Source organism: Chaetodon trifascialis, chromosome 8, assembly GCF_039877785.1.
Source record: "Chaetodon trifascialis isolate fChaTrf1 chromosome 8, fChaTrf1.hap1, whole genome shotgun sequence".
Taxonomy (NCBI): Eukaryota; Metazoa; Chordata; class Actinopteri; order Chaetodontiformes; family Chaetodontidae; genus Chaetodon; species Chaetodon trifascialis.
Genome location: NC_092063.1, coordinates 24,654,670 through 24,673,767, shown reverse-complemented (window position 1 = coordinate 24,673,767; position 19,098 = coordinate 24,654,670). Strand labels below are relative to the sequence as shown.

At 41.5% G+C, this 19,098-nt stretch overlaps 1 protein-coding gene across 1 annotated transcript in view; it reads right to left on the bottom strand.

The window, feature by feature from the left end:
- The window catches only part of LOC139335492 (collagen alpha-1(XX) chain), a 90,058-nt gene extending 74,794 nt beyond the window's left edge, over window positions 1-15,264 (bottom strand). The window contains exons 1-11 of the mRNA XM_070969116.1: window positions 15,168-15,264; window positions 13,391-13,495; window positions 9,524-9,667; window positions 6,599-6,772; window positions 5,222-5,413; window positions 4,510-4,677; window positions 3,503-3,622; window positions 3,177-3,341; window positions 2,744-2,902; window positions 2,413-2,585; window positions 1,741-1,870 (exon numbers count right to left, since the gene is read on the bottom strand). Coding sequence (XP_070825217.1) covers window positions 1,741-1,870; window positions 2,413-2,585; window positions 2,744-2,902; window positions 3,177-3,341; window positions 3,503-3,622; window positions 4,510-4,677; window positions 5,222-5,413; window positions 6,599-6,772; window positions 9,524-9,667; window positions 13,391-13,495; window positions 15,168-15,225 — 1,588 coding nt within the window. The 5' untranslated portion in view covers window positions 15,226-15,264. The remainder of the gene's footprint in view (window positions 1-1,740; window positions 1,871-2,412; window positions 2,586-2,743; window positions 2,903-3,176; window positions 3,342-3,502; window positions 3,623-4,509; window positions 4,678-5,221; window positions 5,414-6,598; window positions 6,773-9,523; window positions 9,668-13,390; window positions 13,496-15,167) is intronic.
- Between the last annotated feature and the right edge of the window lie 3,834 nt (window positions 15,265-19,098).

Here is a 19,098-nt window from a genome sequence, read left to right as displayed (position 1 = left end):
TTATTATACTTATTTGTGAAATGTAGCATATCATTCAGATGGGACAAAAGTGCTGAGATGTAGTTCATGTTTCATTTCAGGACTGACTGAGATACTGGAAGTGACAGATCGACAAACAAGAGCGTATGACTGATCACCATCCGAATGAATCCCTTTACACACAATATACAGTGGGGGAATTAATTATTTGATCCCCTGCTGATTTTGTAAGTTTACCCCCTCACAAAGAAATTAACTGTCTATAATTTTTATGGTAGGTTTATTTTAACAGAAAGAGACAGACTATCAACAAAAAAAGCCAGAAAAAACACATCATATAAAGGTTATGAATGAATCTGCATTTGATCAAGTGACATAAGTATTTGATCTTCAAGCAAAACATGACTTAGTACTTGGTGGAGAAACCCTTGCTGGCAAGCACAGAGGTCAGACGTTTCTTGTAGTTGGTCACCAGGTTTGTACACATCTCAGGAGGGATTTTGGTCCACTCCTCTTTACAGATCCTCTCTGAGGCTGTCACTTGGCAACTTGAAGTTTCAGCTCCCTCCACATATTTTCTATGGGATTAAGGTCTGGAGACTGGCTAGGCCACTCCATGACCTTAATGTTCTTCTTCTTTAGCCACTCCTTTGTTGCCTTGGCCGTATGTTTTGGGTCATTGTCATGCTGGAAGACCCATCCACGACCCATCTTCAGTGTTCTTGGTGAGGGGAGGAGGTTCTCCTCCAGGATTCTACAGTACATGGCCCCGTTCATTGGCCCTCAATGCGGTGAAGTCTTCCTGTACCCTTAACAGAGAAACAGCCCCAAAGCATGATGTTACCCCCTCCATGCCTGACAGTGGGGGTGGTGTTCTTGGGGTCATAGTCAACATTTCTCTGCCTCCAAACACAGCGAGTCGAGTTGATGACAAAGAGCTCAATTTTGGTCTCACCTGACCACAGCATATTCTCCCAAGCCTTATCCGAATCATTCAAGTGTTCATTGGCAAACTTCAGACGGGCCTGTACATGTGCCTTCTTGATCAGTGGGACCTTGCAGGCACTGCAGGATCTCAATCTATTATGGCAAAGTGTGTTACCAATGGTTTTCTTGGTGACTGTGGTCCTAGCTGCCTTGAGATCATTTACAAGCTCCTCCTGTGTAGTTCTGAGCTGATCCCTCACCATTTTCATGATCATCCTTACTCTACGAGGCAAGATCTTGCATGAAGCTCCAGAGTGAGGGCGTTATTTTGTACTTCTTCCATTTTCAAATAATCGCACCAACAATGGTCTCTTTCTCACCAAGCCTCTTGCTGATGGTCTTGTAGCCCATTCCAGCATTGTGCAGGTCTACAATCTTTGTCCATGGTGGTGGAGAGGTGTGAATAGAAGAGATTGATTTTGTGACAGGTGTCTTTTATACTTATAAGGAGTTGAGATTCGGAGAACTTTCTGACAGTGACAGCACTAATTTGCATGCCCCTTTGGCACTGAACTGGTCCGGGGGGTCAGTATTCTTGCTGGTTGGTAGGGGATCAAATTATTATTTCAAACAATCAAATGCATTTATAATCTTTATATTATGTGTTTTTTCAGGATTTTTTGTTGATATTCTGTCTCACTCTGTTAAAACACACCTACCATAAAAATTATACACTGTTCATTTCTTTGTAAGAGGGCAAACTTACAAAATCAGCAGGGGATCAAATAATTATTTCCCCCACAGTATTTAGTAGTGATGTACACTGTCACTTACATGTAGTGACAGTTCCTCTGAGTGCCAGGCCAACACTGTCTTCATACACAGGAAAGATGGACACATGGTACAGGGTCTGAGAGGAGAGGCCTTCCAGCAGCACAGTGGACTCTGAGCCGGCCAATACCACCTAGAGACAAAGCATCGCTTACAGTCAGACAAAGACATGAAAAAAATACTCACATTTTGACATTATAACAGTCTCTTAAAATATGTGGCACCTTTTATATGAAAACACTATTTTCCCATCGCACACAGGACAATGGTTTTTCAATAGCAACACAAAAATTGCCGTATCAAAGTTACAAACTTCTCACATAAAGTACAATCCCTGATTAATGGAAACTGCTGCTACAACATATTTAAACCCAATATATTCTTGTAAAATTATGGGTTTAACTGGTTGAAAAACACAGCTATTATCAAGCTGTCAGGTGAATTGAAATATGAATATATATTAAACCCTTCATTTTGACATCCCAAGACAACGGGGAAGCTTTACTGAGGAGGGTTCACAAGTTTCAACATTTTCTGTGCTGAAAGAACTCTGTTTTTCCTGCTGGATGTGGGGGCTGCTGGAATCTGCCATTCTTCATGGCAAAGGTCTTATTTTACTTATGCAACAAACCTAACCTGGTAATTATTCACATAAGGTAAGGCAGCATTTCTCACCTCCTGTGGACTCTGACCCTCGGCGCTGTGGTAGACCACTCTGTACTGTTGGACTGGCTCTGCAGGATTGATCCAGTGAAGCTTCACTTCTCTGGAGCTCAGTTCAGAAAACCGAAGATCAGTAGGACTTGGGTAGGAGAGGGTTGGGTCTACTGTGGGCCCAGGCTCCATTCCTGGAAGCACAGCAACAAGGAATGAGCACATTAGACCTCAACAAGTTATTCATAGTTTGAAAAACTTGATGCATGCCATGGAAATAATGTAAGTTTGTATTCAAGCACGTGTCTGATGAGTCGGCATGAAAAGACAGATGGACAGAGAGACAGCTTACGTTTTGAGATGCCACGATCCTCTATCCTCCCACACAGGATGTGGACCAGCCGTGCCACCAGTTTGCTGAGCAGAGGGAAGTCATTGACATTGTAGACATTCAGATCCACCGGCTCTGACGCTACTTGTCTCAGCTCCGCTTCATCAGCATTCTTTACACCTGAATAATACAAAGTTATATAATGGTTCAACCCACTTAGTACAAAAAGCATTTAGAGATTAGAACAAAGTGCCTCTGAGCCTCTAAAAGAAACTGTATTGCATAATAATAAAACCACATCAGACTACAACTGATTATGCAGCTCTGCAGTCACAGAGTCTGAATAAACAAAATGATTCCATTTGCTCTGTCCTGTGGCGCACAGAATTGAAGAGCATGGATGTGACTAAACGTAGTTAGTCCCTACATCACCTGAGCCTCTATTCAGTCTCACCTACAGCGATGATCTCCACACCGGCATTCTTCAGCCGGTTTGCCGCAGCAATGGCATCATCCTGAGATTTCCCATCGGTCAGCAAGATGAGGAAAAATGGTGTGTCCGACCTGGCGCCTGCCTCAACCCTCATGTTCTCCTCCATGACATGGAGGAGCGCCTGGCCTGTGGGGTGGATGCATGGTTACACACTGACATACTTTACATGTGCTCTACTGTGTAGCACTGATAAGTGGATAATTTCTAAAGGCATATGTAAGGTCTCAAACACTGAAACACATGAACACTAACAGTATCGAAGAGTGCAAGCAGTGATGTGTATTTACCTGTAAATGTGTTTCCTCCCTTATATCTGAAATTCCTTACTGCCTCCAACAGCTGGTCTTTAGTGGTGAAGTTATTGAGCTGCCATTCTGTGCGGGGATCGCCGCTGTACTGGGTTAAACCTGTCAATATACAAGATATTGCCAGTTTTTGAGGGATGGGCCATTAAAGTTAAATCCATTATATTCTAAGAGATTAGAATTTCAATATCCTTTCTTAGCTTTCTTCAACTTGTGCTGCTACTACAAAGACATCCCTTGACTATGAATTGAGAGTATTATATCGCCCTGTGAGAGCAGCACAGTCAACATTTCTTCACAAGCAAACAATGCAGACTATTTCTTAAAGATGAACAATGCTCTATTACAACCTATACAATCGCAATGAAAAATAACAATGTTATTTCGACTGCCATTTAAAGACCCACAGAGATCAGGCAAATTAGCCCAGTGACGTATGAAAAAGCAGCAGCTGTTTTTACATGTCATTTTTTGCATTCAACTATACAATAAAAATGATCTGTGAATAATCTGTGAATATTTGCTCCATCTGTCGTGTGCTTTATACTGTAACTCCATGTTGACGTGTCAAAGAACGATGAACGAAAAACAAACGTGGGGTCTCATTCAATGAGAAATGTTCAGCGCTGCAAGCCCAACCCATAAAGTTCCTGTACTTTTGGAAATTACTATCCCCTGAGTAAGGATTTTCTGAGGGGTAAAATTATTTAAAAACTTGATTTAGACTCTGGTCCCTTGTTTTGGAGTTCCTCCAAATGGGTCATATTCCCTGTTGCAACATGCTTGTCTGGACAGGAAAATCCTAAAACATACCCATCCTATGTATCATCACTTCTGGTATACCCCTTAAAACAGACTCCACCTCTGTAACATGCAGTATGAATGATGATGTGATTGGGACAGAAACCCACTGTGTGGCACTGTCTCTCCATGAATACAACTCACAGAGGAGAAGAGAGATGGCTTCACCACCACTCCCTGACCCTCACCGATCTGAATGTGGTTCGGGCCGATGTGGAAGGGTGTCATCAGGCCCTCCAAGAAATCTCTGACCCGTCTGAAGTTGGTGCGCCCGATGCTCCAGGATCCATCCACCAACAACATGATGTCCGCAGCTGCATCGCTGTCACATTCAAATGGTTTCCTGGGAGACATACCTTAATAAAAGGAAGCAAGAAGCAAATAGCCTTGAACTGATAAGAGTTCCAGAGACTTGCTGAACATATGCTAAAGAGCACTGAAGCAGTTCTGGAGGCTCATGGTGGGCCAATACCTTACTAAGTCACATTATATGGTTTTTTCCATTCACCTGTCACCTGTATATTAGTGAGTACGTTCATAACTCATGGTTTTACACCAGGAAACAGATGCCTCTATGCATTTAGGTACATAAATGCTATGTGTCGTATACAGGTGTCGACATGGTGCACACATGAACATGAGTGAGTTTCCATGCATGTGAATGTGTGTGTTTCCTCAGATTAAGAGGGAGAGGACACATGAGCCCTGCAGCCAAACAGGGCGGCCTGTCATTATCCTTTCCTCTACCTGACCCTCCCCTGTGTAACAACTGTCATCAAATTTCAAACCAACACTTGGTTTGCTGCTCTCAAGCCTCTTGTTCCTTAACTCATCCCTTAAAGACGCATTTTAGACCAGGGTTAATATCATGTTTTTCCGACACTGGGGAGCACAGGTTACCTGTCACCGGCTGGGTAGGGAAGGACGTCTTCCGAGGTTTCTCCTCCGCTGCTTTGCCCTGTGTTGTCCCCTGCTCTTCCTTATTCTCCCCTTTAAAACGTTCTTTCTCCTTCTTCCTCTTTCTCTTCTCTTTGGCACTTTTCCCTGGGGCCTCATCGGGGAGCTGAGAGGGGGTTTCTGTAGCTGGGAGCTCTGGATGAGTGAGGTAATGGCAAGCACAAGAATGGGGTTTCAGTAAAATAAACAAGGACTGTTTTAGGGACAGGCAGGAAATATACTGCTGACATTAGAGCCATCATACTTCAGAAGCGTCAAAGGGAAAAGTGAAAGAAAACATTAATTATCCATTAACACAACCGTTATTGTTTTATGGTTCACAGGCTACATCTTTTGTTTCCTGCGTTCCACCTACTGTTGGTGGGCTGTCGTTATCATTTGTGCATTTGTCTAAAAGCTTTTTCGTATAGGCGTGTGTAAATACAGTATACTGTACACGTGTGTACCTGGCTGGCTTGTATGTGTGAGTTGCTAACATTTCCGTGCCTTGCCCCCTCTCAAGCGCTGCTGTAATGACAGGCCAGGGAAGATCAGAGCAAAGAAATCAACTCTTAAAAATGTGCTCCAGAGAGTTCTGTTTTATGTACAATACTAAACAATCTAAAGCAGTGGGTGGTTATTTTTGGATCAGCCCTACAGTGCTTCTCATCCTATCTATCAAACAGATAACAGGAACTGTTTGATGGATAGGACTGAACTCATTCATATTAACTGCAGAGATAATGTCCTGAAGATTATAAATACATCTCTGCAAACAGGTAGTTTCCCCAGTGCATTAAAAACAGCTGATGTAATGTATTACTAAAGAAACCCATCCTAGATAGTAATGCACTCACTAACTACAGACCAATATCCATTCATCAGTAAGACACTGGAAAAGACAGTTTCAGTGCAAATTAACACATTTCTTAAAGAAACAACATAACATTCTGGGGGAATAACTACTGACCTCAGACTAAATTCTGATGAAAATAAAGTCTCAGTTCTTGTCCTCAGAAGTGCAGCATTTGATAAAACTGACCATGATATCTTAATTAATCGTCCTGAACATTTGGTTGCTCTTTCTGACTGTGTGTTAAACTGGTTTAAAACATACATCAAAGAAAAAAATATTATTATTACATGTAGTATTACTCAAGAATCATCTTGACCTAGACAAAAATAATCTTGTGGCTGGGGTGGCCAGTGCCAGCCCTGCAACTGACTGGCCCTCATATACAGCGTTGGGTGTGAATTGCCTCTTATTTTGCCATCATACTGTAACACCAAGATGTGTGTGAGTGTGTGTATGTAGTGTTATCATGTACTAGCATGCACTACCTGTAGTAGGAGGTGCAGTGATGGTGGTGGGGTCAGGATACAGAATTGTTGACAGGCCCAGGAGAGCCTCCGTGGCATCGTCCAGGTCTCCTGACCCTGAGCCGCCTGGCAACATCTTCTTCCTCTGCTCTCGGCTACCGCTGCGGATCATCTCCTCCTCTCGCAGACCTTCCACTGGAAGAAAGAGAGTGCAGCTCAGGGAATCACATGGAAGTGCTCAATATTAATTCACATCAAAGTCAATGACATTACTGCCACTGGTGCAGGAACTCTAATACCTTCCAGATGTCATAAAAAGAAGCTACATCAAAATTTCTAGGCATGTTTCTGGGGAACATGAATGCCTGACACTCCTCTGACAGTATTTTCACATCTAACTCAGTGAATGAAGGGTTTATTTTGACCAAAACCTCATTAGAATCAACTAAATAACAAAAGTATTATGCTGGATGCCAATAATACAGTACATAAGCCCACTTTTATCAGTTGTAGGATTAAATTTAGGCTTACACACTGATTCATCAATGCAATCCAATGGCATACATTTACTTTGAGTTTGAACCTGCATGAGTACTTTTACGTTTGGTAGTTTTGACACAAATATGAAATGTTTCAAAGCAGGACTTTTACTTGTAACAGAGTATCTGTACTCTGTGGTATTGCTACTCTTACTAAAGTAAAAGATCTGAGTAGTTTGCCCACCAGTGGTAATCAGACAACTTCCTTTGTATATGGATCAATCACAAAGCAAGAAAACATCATGTGTCATGGTCATTTTTGTCACCTCCCATTACATAAATAGCTATAGGTGGACACTGATGATGAGTAAGTGCACTGCACAATAATACTGCTAGTTTTTGTCAAAAAGTGGTATTCCCCTACTTTCTGTGTAAAAGTACTCCAGGGCTGTCTGAATGCTGATGACGCAACAGCATGACTGGCCTGTTGATTATCTGGAGAACATATCTACTCGCATGTTGGATTTCAGTACAAGGTATGTTTGAGATCGATAGATAAAACTGAGCATGCTTGAGGTGAAGCCAGAGCATGTTTGCTGTATGCTGTATTACTTCTCCGACTTGACTACTTCACCATGAGGTTTTGGCAAATCCTTGCCTGGAGTTAAGAGACAAGGTCAACAATAGCAAATTGAGGGTGAAATTTTAAGAACTGCACTGACACTGTAACCTGCTATCACTGGCGCGGCTAGAAATAAGTACTTGGCCCAGAGGGGGTTAAAGCAGATGATAAAGGCGAAGACGCATCAGGAAGGAATTCCCAGACTACCATCATTCCAGCATGACAGCCGGTGTTACGAATTTCGAAGTTGACATGTTTCTCAGACCTGCCTGGACATGCCTGACTCGACACAGTAACCTTTTATCACTAGCACTGTTCGCAGGCAACCACAGCCTACATTCACATATTATACAATCCAATATGAGCCCCAAGAGAATATCAATCACAATCTAAAAACAAATGTCAGAGGTGAAAGAGGGAATCAGCAGACAGAGAGCTTTGATGAGATTCACTGTCAATGTTGTAGGAAATAACAGTGCTGGAACCACAGACAGACAAGTCTGAAATAACCTGAGGGACAAGAAGAGTGCAAACAGATACCCATGCAGAGCCCAATCCTTCAAACGCGTGACACTTCATCAAAATGTTCCTGATCCACAAATTTTCCCCTCAGAAATTACTGGTGAACCCAACTTCAAGAAAAAGTACTCTCTTTTCTGCAAGCTGCTTGTGCTTAAATACAGTTGCTCAGTGTGGGTAGAAAGACAGCGCTGACCTTGTCATTTTGCTGGTCAGGCTGCCTACGTGAGCCTTAAAGTGTTGGTGGGTAGATTTATAACCCAGAAACACACTTAACTTCTGTAAGTACACACAGGAAGTTCAAAAGCAACCCACTTTTAGCTTGTAATCCAGCTAGAGTATTTAAACCCACTCCCTCTGTGTGTGCGCTTGGACACCAACTTGGTCAGAGGGGGTGGGGACTTTGAAGAACCACTGCACGCACCAAGAAAGTGTAAGAATGTCTTAAATGCATCACTTCCTATAATACAGTATGAGCTTGCTGACCTGCCAGTGTTATCTCACACCACCAACTGAGTCCACAGCAGGGCTGATGGTATTTTGTTTTTAATCTCTAGTCAATGTTGTACTTCACATCATGCCTGTGGAGTTTTGTGTCTCTTGTTCAGCTCCACAAAGAACTACAGTTTGTTTTGTGAGTTCCAGTTAATCAGAATTAAAATTTAGGAAAATAATGATTTAAGATAGCCTATATAGATCTGCAGTCATGCTGCCTCTTGCTCATACACATAGATACACATGACTGACTGGAATTCTCAAAATAAGCTAGAGATCTTTGTGGGGTTGAACAAGCGATAGCTTGTACCTCTTTATCATTCCAGGCCCCATGTCTTTTCCTTCCAATACTTCATGTTTCTCCTGTGTATTTTTGCCAATCTCTCCTGCTCACCACATAAAACACCTATTGCCTCAATGTAAGTAAGCTAAGTACTGCCACTGACATTTACCATGATTGTCTCACATGGTCAAGTCTGCTATTAAGGGTAATTAGGCATACAGTGAAAATATGCCTTAATGATCCATTTTCTTTAGGTATGCTTTCTCAAGAAGCTCTTAATGTCCATTAGTTCCCTTTGTGCTAATCAACCTCCCTCCATCCTCTATGTTTTTCTCTCTTCTCAGCAGACTTTTCTAACTTCAGTTACAATTACAATTGGTCATGGGGGGGTTCAGTATCTTGCCTAAGAATACTTTGGCATGTGGACTGAGGCCAAGGATCGAACCACCAACCTCCTGATCGGTGGATGACTGCTCTACCTCCTGAGCTACAGCCACCCCAAATTCTCACGCAATAATTTCTCCCGTCCACTTCGCTGTGTTTCTTACTGGTAAATCGCCGCTTTGCCAGAAGTTTTTCTGTCGTCCCATTGAGCATGAGGACTTGGAGGGCATATTCTTGACTGGAGTCCAGTCCTGCCACTGTTGCCCGGCCCCGTGTGGTAGTCAGCATCAGCTCTGGCTGTGGCACCTCTGAAAGAGACAAGCGTTTTGGTTGAGAAATGACTCCCTCAGTCTGCTTTAAAGTGCCAGAGCTTTTCCATTAAAGAAGACCAATAGCCTCATGGACTGCTCTTCTTTTGAATGGCTCAGATTCAGACCTCCTGAAGACCAGCTGCTGGGTGAGGATCATGTCTAGACTTTACAAACTGAAGACAGAGATGAGAGGGAAAGGCCAGTCATTTCAGATGCAGCCTTAGCTATTTCCTTTAATGTATTTGCTTCGGTAGCATCAGACTATCAGATCAACTTGTGAGACAGAAAGTTAGCACACTTTCCACAACTTGATGAGTAAAACTGAACAATTGCTCTCCAAAATCTGCAAAAAGTGTATTTTCTGATGAGTCACCTTTATGATTTTTGAAACTCTGCACAAAGAAGATTTAAACTCTTTCATATGTTCTACTGGTTTACAGGCACTGTCAAGAGGTAGTTTCCCACATTTCCCTCTCCTGAAGTCTGTGATCATCTGTTAGTTATTACAATATTGAGCTGAAGGCTATTCTTACTGCACAGGCTTAGAAGACCGGACACCTCCCACCTATATGCCGATTCATCTGATCCTGTTATTAAGGCAACCACTGCAGTATCATCAGAAAATCTAAATATTTCATAAATATTTTTATGAGTCATCGTAAGTAGTAGAAAATAAGGAATGAAGCAGTGGAGAAAGGTTGGAACCTTGGCTACCCCCATGTTAATTCTGTGGCTTTGACAGTGTTCAAACACTTGTTTCCAGTTCTGCAAGAAGCTTTCTTCTAAGTGTCACATTATTTCATCATTTTCTCCTTTAACCTAATGTTCCGATTTATGTACCCTTAATTTATCGTCTAACTCTGATATCATTTCTACCAATCTATTTTCATTTGCTGTATCGCCTTCTTCTTTGTATTGTAAAAGTAAATGTCATCTTATTCTAACAGAATATTTAAATCATTACATATAAAAAAGACTTCCACACGATGTCTGGGTCAGATTGGCCTCTGCAAATGATTTTCCCACGACAATAAGGTGCAAAAGTCAGCATGTAAGCAATAAATAAGTGAGCAAAAAAGTTTCCAAAAAGTTTCTAGCACCATGCGGGAGAACCACTGTAGGTCTAACTTGAGTTTGACTGATTTGAAAAGTCTCTGCAGTAGTATTTTTTTTTTTTACAGTGGCATAGACAACATATCATAATGCACAACCAGCTTCAACATCCACTTAAGCTGATTATGCACATTATTTCCAGTTCTTCTCTCATCAGTCTCAATGAAATTAGGAATCTTCGCAGTGAAACATGGAGTGCATCCTTTACATCCATGCAGTTAAACCCAACATTAAATGAGCCTTGATCTTTTCTCCTGAAGCCAAATCTTAGCAGGGGAGTTTTTAGCAATTCGCTGTAATCTCTCTTTCTTCTTCATCCAGTCCTTAACATTTTTTCTTTACTATATGTGATACACCGCTTCCTCTTCTGTCCTCCAAATGGCAGACATATGTTATAACCTGCAGTTCTTTTTAATGCATTTTCCAGAGTGGTACCCTACACCTCAAGTCTCACATTGGACTGAATTCTTCCTCTAAGCCCCCCTTTGTCTCTTTTTTTGACGTGCCTGGGCTTAGCTGCACAGTGTGGAATGGGTGATAAGAGGGTGACAGTGAGAAAACAATGTTAAGGAAGGGTTAGAGGAGCAGGAAGAATCTCAGATGTAGAGGAGGAGGGGAGGAGAAGGAGCTGCACTCTTATCCAAACGATCACCTGTGAAGCAAGTGAGCCAACAGGTTCACTGTAGTGCTGAGATGAAAGACTCTTTCACACCACATTTATATGCTATTTCAAACTACAAGAGGGGGAATAAAAGCCTGTTCTTCAGACCCACGCTGGTATAATGATCGGATCAGCACTTCAATGACTTTTACAACTTCCTGCACCTCTTCTGTAAAGTATATGCAAAAGTATATTTTGGTCATTCTTTGAACTAGTTTTAACAAAACAGCATATTTCTCAGAAGATTCAGCCCAGCTTTCTCCAGAACTTGACAGATTATCATGTTTTAAGCATTTTATCTGATGCTGCAATGCAATCTCTTTTCTTTCTTCTGTTTTCTTCTGTTGAGATCAGCTGAACCAGGGGGCAGAGGTGCTCCTGCTTACTATGGAATCCATGGTTCCAAAACCACCTGACACTTCAGGGCTCATATTTATCAAATCTCCCATAGAGGGAAAGTTATTCTATCCTGTCTCAAATTCTTAGATTAACACATTTCTAGGATCCTGAGTAAATGCACTTAATCAACTGTCTTTGGAAAGTCATCCTGTCTCCACCTTGATCTGCTGTAGGAGAGCTGCAGTGCTGTCTCATCCTGCTCTGAGAAGGTGGAATATAATCCAGAGGGCGTGAATGTATACAATGTAGAACACCGTATATAAATAACAATGAGCTTTTGAGTCACAAATTTGATGTGATAATTAGGGTCCCACAAAACTGTGATTGCATTTGTTACACATGAAAGCTCCAGTGTGTCACAATTTACTCATATGTGCTAAAAATAATAATAACAGCCTTTACTTACTTTGTTGCCTCTCTTGCATTTGTCAGTTTAATAAAGACGTACGAAAAAGTATAAAATATCATCAATAGATAACTGCTTCTGGCTGCATGGTATCATGTTAGACCTGTAGATTTCACTGTTCTGTACATTGCACTGCATCTGTGAAGTTTGCATTGAACTTTTCTGCTGTGTTGGTCTTCTCATGCACATTACAATACCATTACCTTTGCACTACCCCCATTCTCACAACTACCTCAAGTATTTGCACTATAACTTATTCAAATTTTTTTTTCTGCGTTAAAAATACATGTGATAAAATGCATAATTATACTCTACACGTGGCATTTTGTGTTGGTCAATGGGTGAATGAAGTACTGAAGGTCTTTGAAAGACTTACAATTACAGACTAACTTATTATTCACAGTCATTACACGGTGGGTTGCAGGAGGACGGATGCATGACACTTATAATTTGCCAAATGACCTGTCACTTAAAAGGGACGTTAACTGGCTCTAGGAACAAATGTCCCAGAAAAAATGTAATCAATTCAGCAATCAAATTGCTCCTGGTGATATTCTTAACTGGTACATATTTAAAATCAACTCTGAGTAGTTCCTGTAAAATGTCAGAAACATTAAGACCCACTGCAACCACATCTGTACAGGCCTGTGGGTCTACTCTACTCTTAAAGGCATCATTATTATAAGGTATCATTATTATACTAAATTAAGTCCTTTCCCAAGATTTGAGAACCTGCCTACAGAGATTTGCTATAGTGCCAGGAAGTTTAACTGTTATGCAGCCACGATACTGTGTACCTGACCTCTGAATATATCTAATTTCAAAGTTTTCAAGTGTTAGGTGTTTTGGACTTTTGAGGCTACAAATCCACCAAGAGGTCTCTTCAGTATTTCTCAGGATACCTGTTCAGGCCTGGCAATGCAATTCAAAATACTGAATCATTACTTTGCTTCAAATCCTGCTTCCTCAAATGTACAGAATACTTTCTTGTACTACTCCGGAGTATCATATATCTTTACATATCTATCTATTGTAAATATGCTATGGGTTATATTGCAACTGTTTTGTTAATCTATGTCGTCCAGTGAAAGTTTCACTCATGATTGCTTTCAATACTTCAGTGGCAGCAGGGAAGTCTCACCTGAGATGGGCCGCACTCGGACCTTGTAGCCCTGAACGGGACCATCAGCCTCCTTCCATTTCATCTGCAGTCTGTCCTCCGACAGGACCGTCAGCTTAAGACGACCTTGACATTCACAGAGACAAAAATTTTAGGTTTTAAAATGTATGTGTCTGCATGATGTCTATTCAAGGATTTGGGTCAACAAAGAGGAGAGCATGACATTCGCAGGCTTTTCACAGATCAAAGAAACAAGCTCTAAAACTTTCTTCATTCCTCCCGTTCTCCAGAACAGCCTAACCCCTCTCACTTCCTTCTCCAAAAATCAAATCCATCTCTTGTTTCCACTTCATCTACATAATTTCCAGCAGGGGTTTCCCAACAAGCAGCGTCTTTCATGTGTCTATCCTCCGGCCCTCCATCCACCCCTCTTTCCAGCTGCCCCTTCATCCATCAAAGCATGCCCTGTCCTCTCGTCTGGTATAGAAACAGGAACAGGACGCTCGCTGGGGACTGGAGGGTCAAAGGTCATGTCAGATGAACATCACAGAGTTACAGTGTGTCATGGGTTTGTATGTACTATGTGGCAGGGTAATAGATGGAGAGGAAGACGAGGGGGGTGGGGAAAACGGAAGCAAAGAAGACAGAGAAGTGTAGACATGGACAGCATGAATCACAGAACTTTGTCTTCATTGCTTCTGTGGACGTATGACCCGCAGCACTCAACACATCCTTTTCTGACTAGCATGTATGTATGCAAGCATGTATGTGTGCATGTGTGCGACTGTGTGTTTGAGCCAGGGGCCTCTGGAGGGTCCTCATCTACTTGTGTGCCTGGCAGAGGATCAGATAGGGTCTGAGGGGGATTGAGAGAGACTGAGGTCGAGGTCTAACAGACCCACTAACAAAAACAACTTTTCCACACAAGCGGGCAGATATGCAGACAAGTAGAGTAGTTGTGTTGTACTGTCTGATTTGTGGGGTAAGAGCAGCTGGTGGTGGCCATCATTCTTAAGTTCAGCACTGAAATAATAAGCCCTTTGAGTCCTGCAGATTGTTTCTTTTGTGAAATGTTGTCTGAAGCAACCATGAAATACATAGAGAAATTGCTAAATTCTACAAAAGCATTCTTCGTAAAATACGGCACTAAAAAAATCTATCTTAAAAATAAGCATATGAATAAATATGTATTATTAATTAGTAAACAATTAATTTTCATGATAATGAAACTTGATCCAATTGGCAAGTAGTACAGCCTGTGTATCAGTATGAGTCGTTGTCGTCGTTACATACATGCATTTTTCTGTGAGGTATGCTCTGACAAGTCAAGATGAACCAAACTCTCTAAATACAAGAAAACTGGTGATTGCCAAAAGTTCTCTTGAATCAATTACTTGTTCGTACCACTTAAGAGAGAATCTGTTGTACCAGTGGCCCATTGTATCTTCCCCACTTTAAACATGCTACAGTACATTTGTTCACTGTGCATAGGACTCTATCGTCTAAACATTTTGGATACTTTTTCATCACTTTATGTCATCATTGACAGCTGTTGAGTCACACACATGACATTTTCACATTTATAAAATGTGTGAGCATTATCGTATTATATTGCATAGAGTGGATACATTTATTCAGACACTGGTGGACGGTAAATAATGTGCAAAATACAGTAAATAGGGAGTGATTTCAGACAGAGTTAAAAAACAATCTGCTTTATGACAAACTAGTGCAGCAACTCTAATGTGATGCAACTGTAAACAATCTAATAAGCATAATGGAATGAAAGGCACTCTACCTTGTCCATGGACCTCAGAGGACAGCAGAGAGAGGACACCGATGATGAAACACAGCATTAGCCCGGAAGATGATGATGATGGTGATGATGATGACACAAGGAGGCAAGGAGAGTGGAGCCTAGAAACATTGTAAACAGTGCTGTGAATAGTGAGTATACTTATTCATTTTTGTGTTAATAATTGTTTTATTTATCACATACACAGTGGTCAATTGACTCCAGAGAGGCAAATAATCTGCATTTAATAGCTCAGAAAAACAAACAATGCCAAAACCAACTGGGTGACCCGAAGTGCAGCAGCAGAGGTACTGTGAAGATGTGGCTAGGTTGTGTGTGAAAACTGTATTTCTCCTATCAGTAGAGTAATTTTTCAAGCAAAAATGACAATAACTCACTCGCTGCTGCTTCTCAAATGTTGACATTTTCCACTTCTCTTTCTTTTCCATTACAGCAAACTTAGTATCTTGGTCAGACCAAACAGGGCATGTGAATATGTTAAGTCGCAGCAGTATCCACTATATTCTGATATTTTATAGACCAAAATAAAACAAATGAATGGAGAAAATCATCTGCAGATTAATCAGCCAGGAAAATAATGGAATATTCTGACATTTCTGAAAAGATCCACTGGCTTCTGAATAGCTTTCATGCCATCATAACAGACGGTAGATTAAGGTTTTTGTAAAAATTTAATTTTGGTTAAAAACTGGCACAGACAAATGCAACCTCCACTTTTTCCCATGGGAACTCTTTTATTCTCTCTGACTACAGGTGCTTCAGTACAGACCCTCAAACTTCACACAGTTAATGACACACACAGGGCTGTAATATTAACAAACACACAGCACTTTAAGAGGCCATAAAACTAACACGCCTCTGTCTGAAAGAGCCAACAGTTAACTACACTAAGTGTCCGCTAAATTGCCTCGACTAATTATGGATCCTTTGGCTGAACGTACAACATAATTATAATGCTTGATGCCCATTCTCTCTTTAAGAAAGACATCTGTATACAGACATCATGATTCGGCATCATTTCCATTTCATCAATCAAAAGTTTAAATGACCACAGCTTATTTTCAGATTCCAAAGGTCTGACTCCAACAACATAAAGCTAAATGTACTGTATCATTCTGCAATACACAGGAAAACTGAAGGAAAATACTTAAACATTGTGTAGGCAGATGCTCTTTTGAAACAAGGGCAAAAACTCTGACATTTGCTCTCTGTCAATAAGAACATTGTTCAACAAAATGCGAGCAGAACAAAGCTACAGTTAACTCTCTGGTAGCTCAGCTATCGAGAGTTCACAGACCTGTGACCGAGCATGACGATGTGTTGTGCACAAATGAAAAGCTCCAGGGTTGTTTGGTGAAGTGAGGGCTCAGTGCTTTCAGTATGAAATGGATACACACAACAGCTTTACTGACAACATGATGAGCAGACCTGCAGAAGCCGAATGTGAAACACAGTGCTCATTAAAACACGTTCATGTCACGTCACATTATAGAATCATTTCTGGTGTTGCTTCAATTCATATTTTCATCTGTTCCTGTCTGAGCATTACCTCATGAACACAGGCCACACCTGAAGAGAGCTGGAGACAAACTTCTAGCCTGCCTAAAGGCCTGTCAGACCACATGAAATGCAGCCATCATGTGCAGTAATGTGACGTGCCTATGTTGCTCTTTTTGTATGTTTCCTCACGTTTCACATGTACCTGCCTGCCTGAAGGTTGCCAAGTCTGAGTTTAAACTTGAGCTGTATGTCGTGCGTGCCTATCTGGCCGCCTGTCAGACAGACAGGAAAAGACGGGTGTTGTTATGAAATGCCGGTGGATCTTCTAGCAGAGAGAATTGTAGAGTCTCCTCTTCCTTTCGAATTATGGGTGCATACGATGAAGTTACATAAGCAGTAAAAATCAGGACAACAGCACTTTACTTAGGACTTTACTGCCTCTGCCAGTTCTCCCACCCCTGACTTTTGAGTCATTTGAAGGCTTTGAATGAACTCACAGTATGTGAAATAGATATTTATTCCACAGTTCACTTTGCTGAACAACACTGTGACAGACCATCATGTCAGTATTATTGCGCCAAAATGAGTGAATTTTGGATCTTTGGACTCTTGAAATTGTGCATGGTCTATGGAATTCTAACATCCAACATGAAAAATGTTGTATTGATTATTTAAAGGTGATGCTGGTGCAATTTCCTATGCTGTGCGTCTGTAGACTAGAACACTACAGTGAGATGAAAGTGGAGCATAAGTCTGCAACTAACAATTATTTTCTCTGTTGATTAAGCTGTTGATTATTTTCTCACTTAATAAGTTGTTTGGTCTATAAAATGTCAGGAAATTGGTAAAAATGTCAATCGGTGCTTCCCAAAGCCCAAGATGACTTCTTCCAATGTCTTGTTTTGTCAACAACCGGAAGATACTCAGTTTATTGTCTTAGAGAAATAAAGAACAAGAAACTATTAACATTTAAGGTGGAATCAGAGAAATCTGACTTTTTTCGTTCTATAAATTACTTAAACACTTTAACCTTATTAGAAAATGTTGGTGAAACATCTGAAACCTCCTCACCTGGAAAAAGACACAAAGCGCTCAGGTGACCTGCTGATGAAGGCCCGAACAAGACTGTACTGTCATGTGTCTGACATGAGCTGATACAGCTGATATCAGCATGTCCTCAATTCTATTTGGCAACACTTGACCATATACACTACACATATGTGGGTATGAAAGTGATGGTTTGCAGACACTGGTTGCTATCTTAAGTGATTCATTAGCAGCTCAAGGAGGAGTGTTTAACGAACAACTCAACGCTGACATTTAATAACTGCGCACATTAGCTCGTTGCTTAAAGTTGACTTCAATGCGCTGAAGGCAAGATATTTTAATTCATGTTCATTTTAATCAATAATTACTAAAACTGATAGTTATATCAAGTATAGCAGAGTTATTTTTAATGTGTATATGCTTCTCAAACAGGCAGAAAATCAGCTGTCTCTTCCTCTGGCAGGCTAACGTTATTTTACAACCGTTTCGAACAATGGAGGCAGTTAGCTTAAAGTTAAACTTTGTCAGTTTTAACGTTTCCGTCGTTCCCCTGAGAGCACACAGAGACCAGTGGACCTGTAGCAAAAACTGCGTTCAAACACAGTGACAACTACTTTTTCTCGCCTTCTCCGAGGAGCCAGGTGAGGTCTTACCTGGCTGCTCGGTGAGTCCACGTTATTCCCTCAGAGAGACTCCGCGCAGCATTCCACGGGCGGGATGTCAACAAGCGCCAGTTCCGCTGAACTGAGAGCAGCTCAGCACATCAGGTTGGATCTGAACTCCCCCGCGTGAAACCCGAGAAGCGAGGCCCTCCTGCTGCCTCGGCATGGGCGTGGTGCTCCTCCGCAGAGCAAGCAAGGCCAGGGAGCACACCCGGATTAAACCACTGCTCTACCTGGACCCAGGGACTTAGAGGATGTGGTCTGCATCTAACCGTAGCACCGGATTTCTGCTACCGTACATGTGATGAAATAACATGGGCCTGTCAAAGTGTTCCTGCGGGTATTTGTTTTGCTGACCAGGTTGCACTCCATCAGTGGCCATGGCTTGCAGATAACAGTCTTGATTTTCCATGAAGACTGTATTAGCCGATGCATACGTGATTTCCAAACAGCTGTGTTGGAACGTGACCATACTCTGAGGCTAAACTCTGAATGTGGCTGGCAGGTGAGCCAGGTGCAGGGTTGCTAAGTAGGAAGTGATTTGTGTTACTTCACTGCAGTGAGCACAAGCATGGCTGTGTAATACCAGCAGAGATACCAGCTGTAAGTCATGGACATCAAATCCACAGAACACAGGCTGAAGTGCTCTTGAAAGCACCTCTTCCAGCCATAAATGTAGGTGTATTTGAGTAGTAGAGTTAATT